We start from the raw sequence: 4,198 nt of genomic DNA, 5'->3' as shown, positions 1-4,198 counted from the left end.
GGACGCTCTCCTGCTTCAGTTTGCTATCTCCAAGCATCCTGTTGGGGCACTGGGACTGACACTGCTCCAAGGATTCATGAGCACAGCCTGTCCTCCACCCTTCCCATCTGGGACACAGCCACCATCACCCCAGTGCTCCTGCAGCTGTGCAGGATCTGCCCCTGTCCACCAGGAACCTGCCAGAGCTCACTGCCAACTGGGAGGGTAACTGCACCAGAGGGGAAAAGTCCCCAGAGCCAAGAGAACTGCTACTGGGTTCCTGTTTTGTTTGTTGTTAATTTCATAATTGTTGTTTTGTTTTGTCTTGTTATATATATATTAGTAAAGAACTGTTATTCCTATCCCCATATCTTTGCCTGACAGCCCCTTCATTTCAAAATGATACTAATTCAGAGGGAGGGATTTACCTTCTCCATTACAAGGGAAGGCCCTGCTTTCCCTAGTAGACAGCTGTCTTTCAAACCAGGACAGGGTGGTCAGTGGGAGGTGATCAGTGGCTGTGGTCAGTGGCAGTGTGGGCATTGGTGTCTGGGCAGTGGGTGTGGTCAGTGAAGGGGTGGTAAGTTGGTGTGGTCAGTGGCATGTGATCAGTCAGGGTACGGCCACTCAGGTGCTCAGTCACTTTGTTCAGTTGAGTGGTCAGTGGATTGTGGTCAGGAGTGGGCAGTGGGTGTGGTCAGTGGGAGAATTCAGTGGGTTGTGATCCGTGGGTGTGGTCAGTTGTGAGATGATCAGTTGTGATATAATCAGCAATGGTCAGTTGTGTGGTCACTTGGTGTGGTCAGAGGGTGGGGCATTGGGTGTGGTCAGTGGTTGTGGTCGGGGGGTGTGGTCAGTGGGTGTGGCCATATCGAGTGGTCAGTGGGTTTGATCAGTGGGTGTGGTCACTTGGGTGGTCAGTTGGATGTGGCCAGTGTTGTGTGGGCATTGGTGTCTTCGCAGTGGGTGTGGTCAGGGGGGTGTGGTCACTGACTGTGGTGAGTGGGTGTGGTCAGGTAATGTCAGGGAAGGTCTCAGTGGGAAGGTGTCAGTGGAAGTGGTCCGGTGGTCATTGGGGTGTAGTCAGTGGAGGTGGTCTGTGAGTGTGGTCAGTGGTTGTGGTAAGTGAATGTGGTTGATGCAGGTGGTCAGTGGGGGTGTGGTGAGGGTTTGTGGTCAGTGGATGGGGTCAGTTGGGTTTTAATTGGAGTGTGGTCAGTGGTTGTAGTCAGAGATTGTGGTCATTGGGGAATGGCCAATTGGTGAGGTTAGTGAGGGTGGTCAGTGCATGGGTCAGACTTGATGATCTCCAAGGTCTTTTCCAGCCTGGCTGATTCTGTGATTCTCTGAAACCACCCCTGGAGCAGTTGCAGGATGAGCCCTGGGCCTCCTCTTCACAAGGTCCAGCAGCCCAGGTCCCTCAGCTTCTCCACACAGCCCCAAAGCCCATCCTGTCAGTCCTGCAGAGCCTCTCCAGCCCCTCCTCATTGCCCACAACAGGGAGCCCCACACCCAGACACAGCAGCCCAGATGTGCCCCCCTGGCCTGTGGTGCCTCTGGCAAGGGAGCAGCACGAGGAACTGCAGGAGCCTGCAGACAATTCCTGAAGCACTTGGAGGATGATCCTGCTCCCCAAGGGATGTTCCCATTTTGCCAACTGAGGAACTGAAATGGGGAGTGAGGCCAGAGAGGAAACGGCAAACAGGGATGGGCTGTTTGCAGGGGAGGGACAGGGATGGGCAAGAGGAAGAAATCTTGAGAAGGTAAGAGAAAAGATAGCAAAGGTGAAGCAAAGGAAGTGCTCAGGGCAGTTTAGGGGTGGCTGCCAGGCAGCCCTGGCTCTGAGCAACAACATCTGCAGTGGGGCAGGAAACTCACAGCTGATGGGAACAAATTTTCTGGCTGACTTCAGAGGCCACAACAAAGCTGAGTGGTTTCCCTGCCATCCCCCAGCCCTTGCTGGCCCCAGGGGCTGATGGCATTTGTGCTCACTCAGCTCCATGTCCCCACAGCAGCACCATGGGGGTGCTGAGCCTGCTGTGTGCAATGCAAACAGGGGCTCCTGAGCCAGTGCTGCCGTGTGTGTGCCTGCAAGGATGCGGCTCCTGTGTGAGCTGGGGGAGAGGCCAGGGCTGCAGAGGGGGGATGTTGTTGGCAGGTGCATGAGGACACTCTGGGACGCTGCCCTGGGGTGTCCAGCGCAGTGGGGATGGATCATCCCCTGCTCTGCTGCTCCTTGCCAGGGTGTCCCCCTTGCAGGGAGCTTGCAGAGCACCAGCCATGCTGTTTGCCCCCAGCCTGCCCACGGCCAGCCTGGGGCTGCTCCCGGGGCTTTTCTGTGCTCAGCACTGGGCTGGCCAAGTGTTGTGGAGAGAGCCTGGCCAAGGAGCCTGGAGCCCCCAGGCCCTGGCCTGAGGCGTCAGCGCTGCCCCAGCAGTGCCCATGGCCTGTCCCTGCTGCAGCCCCAGCACTGCCACCCCCAGGGCTGTGCCCGGCCCCCAGAGCACTCAGGCCCTGCAGCAACACGAGGGCCAGGAGGGCAGCGGGGCAGTGGCACGGGAGCAGCACTGGCAACACCAAGTGCTGCTGCTGCTGCTGGGCACAGCTGCTGTGCCAGCACTGATCTACCCCTAGCTCTGCAGACAGACATTGCTGCTGCAGCTCCAGAGAAGGGAACAAAAGCGGTTAATCTGCAGAAAATTTTGCTGGGAGAGAGATCCTTTAGTTCATTTAAAGCCACCTAGACTGCAGCCCCTGATTGACACAGTCTCTGTTCACAGCAGTGGTGGAGGAAATCAAAATGGGAAATGGCACAGGCAATGGCATTTCTTTCTGGACAATATTAAAAGACTAAAAGAAAGGAAATAAAAGAACAGACTAACAACCAAATTAAAAATAACAATCAAAGATGACTTTTATTACAAGTGATTTGCAGAAATTGGCAAGCAGTTTAATGTTTCTTATTCCATCCAGCCTTCAATCTCCACACTGCAGCACTGAGCTCTTGGTTCCTCAGGCTGTAAATGAGGGGATTCAACACCGGAGGCACCACTGAGTACAGGACTGAGAGTGACAGATCCATGGATGGGGAGGAGATGGAGGGGGGCTTCAGGTAGGCAAACACTGCAGTGCTGATAAACAGAGAGACCACAGCCAGGTGAGGGAGGCAGGTGGAAAAGACTTTGTGCCTTCCCTGCTCAGAGGGAATCCTCAGCACAGCCCTGAAGATCTGCACATAGGAGAAAACAATGAACACAAAACACACGAGTACTATACAGCCACTTACTGCAAGAAGCCCAAGTTCCCTGAGGTAGGATTTGGAACAGGAGAGCTTGAGAATTGGGGGGATTTCACAGAAGAACTGGCCCAGGGCATTGCCCTGACACAGGGGCAGGGAAAATGTATTGGCTGTGTGCAGCAGTGAATAGAGAAAGGCACTGGCCCAGGCAGCTGCTGCCATGTGGGCACAAGCTCTGCTGCCCAGGAGGGTCCCGTAGTGCAGGGGTTTGCAGATGGACACGTAGCGGTCGTAGCACATGATGGTCAGGAGGAAATACTCTGCTGAGATGAAAAAGGCAAAGAAAAAGAGCTGTGCAGCACATCCAGCATAGGAGATGTTCTTGGTGTCCCAGAGGGAATTGTGCATGGCTTTGGGGACAGTGGTGCAGATGGAGCCCAGGTCAGTGAGGGCCAGGTTGAGCAGGAAGAAGAACATGGGGGTGTGCAGGTGGTGGCCGCAGGCTACGGCGCTGATGATGAGGCCGTTGGCCAGGAGGGCAGCCAGGGAGATGGCCAGGAAGAGGCAGAAGTGCAGGAGCTGCAGCTGCCGCGTGTCTGCCAATGGCAGCAGGAGGAAGTGGCTGATGGAGCTGCTGTTGGACATTTCCTCACTCTGGGCATTGTGGGCTGTTGAAAGAACACATTGACAAGCTGAAACAGATTTCCTTGAGTTAATTCTTTGCAATTAAATTAGAAATACTCTCAAAACTACTTCTCTTCCGTGGGGGAACTTCACTAAAAACTTTTATTTTTGAATTTGAGTTTCTGCTGCTGAGTTCCTGCCTCATCTTCAGCAATACTCTCAGCCAGAACACTGAGGAGCCCAGAAAGAAAACAGGGCTTCCTGTATTCCAGTGCAGTCAGACCTGCTGATCTCACACAGCTCCCTTTTGCTTATTACACCTCCCTCTAATTCAGGCTAATCAAATTTCAAATGTGC

General features: G+C 54.2%; 1 protein-coding gene across 1 annotated transcript; it reads right to left on the bottom strand.

Moving 5' to 3' along the window:
- Positions 1-2,929: 2,929 nt before the first annotated feature.
- Positions 2,930-3,862, bottom strand: LOC148220886 (olfactory receptor 14J1-like). Its single transcript, XM_088180693.1, has one exon. It carries the CDS (start codon positions 3,860-3,862, stop codon positions 2,930-2,932), a length of 933 nt encoding a protein of 310 aa, XP_088036819.1.
- Between the last annotated feature and the right edge of the window lie 336 nt (positions 3,863-4,198).

Source organism: Sturnus vulgaris, chromosome 30 (genome assembly GCF_052056855.1).
Source record: "Sturnus vulgaris isolate bStuVul1 chromosome 30, bStuVul1.hap1, whole genome shotgun sequence".
NCBI lineage: Eukaryota > Metazoa > Chordata > Aves > Passeriformes > Sturnidae > Sturnus > Sturnus vulgaris.
Note: the sequence above shows the minus strand (reverse complement) of the source record. Positions and strands in the feature narration are given on the sequence as shown.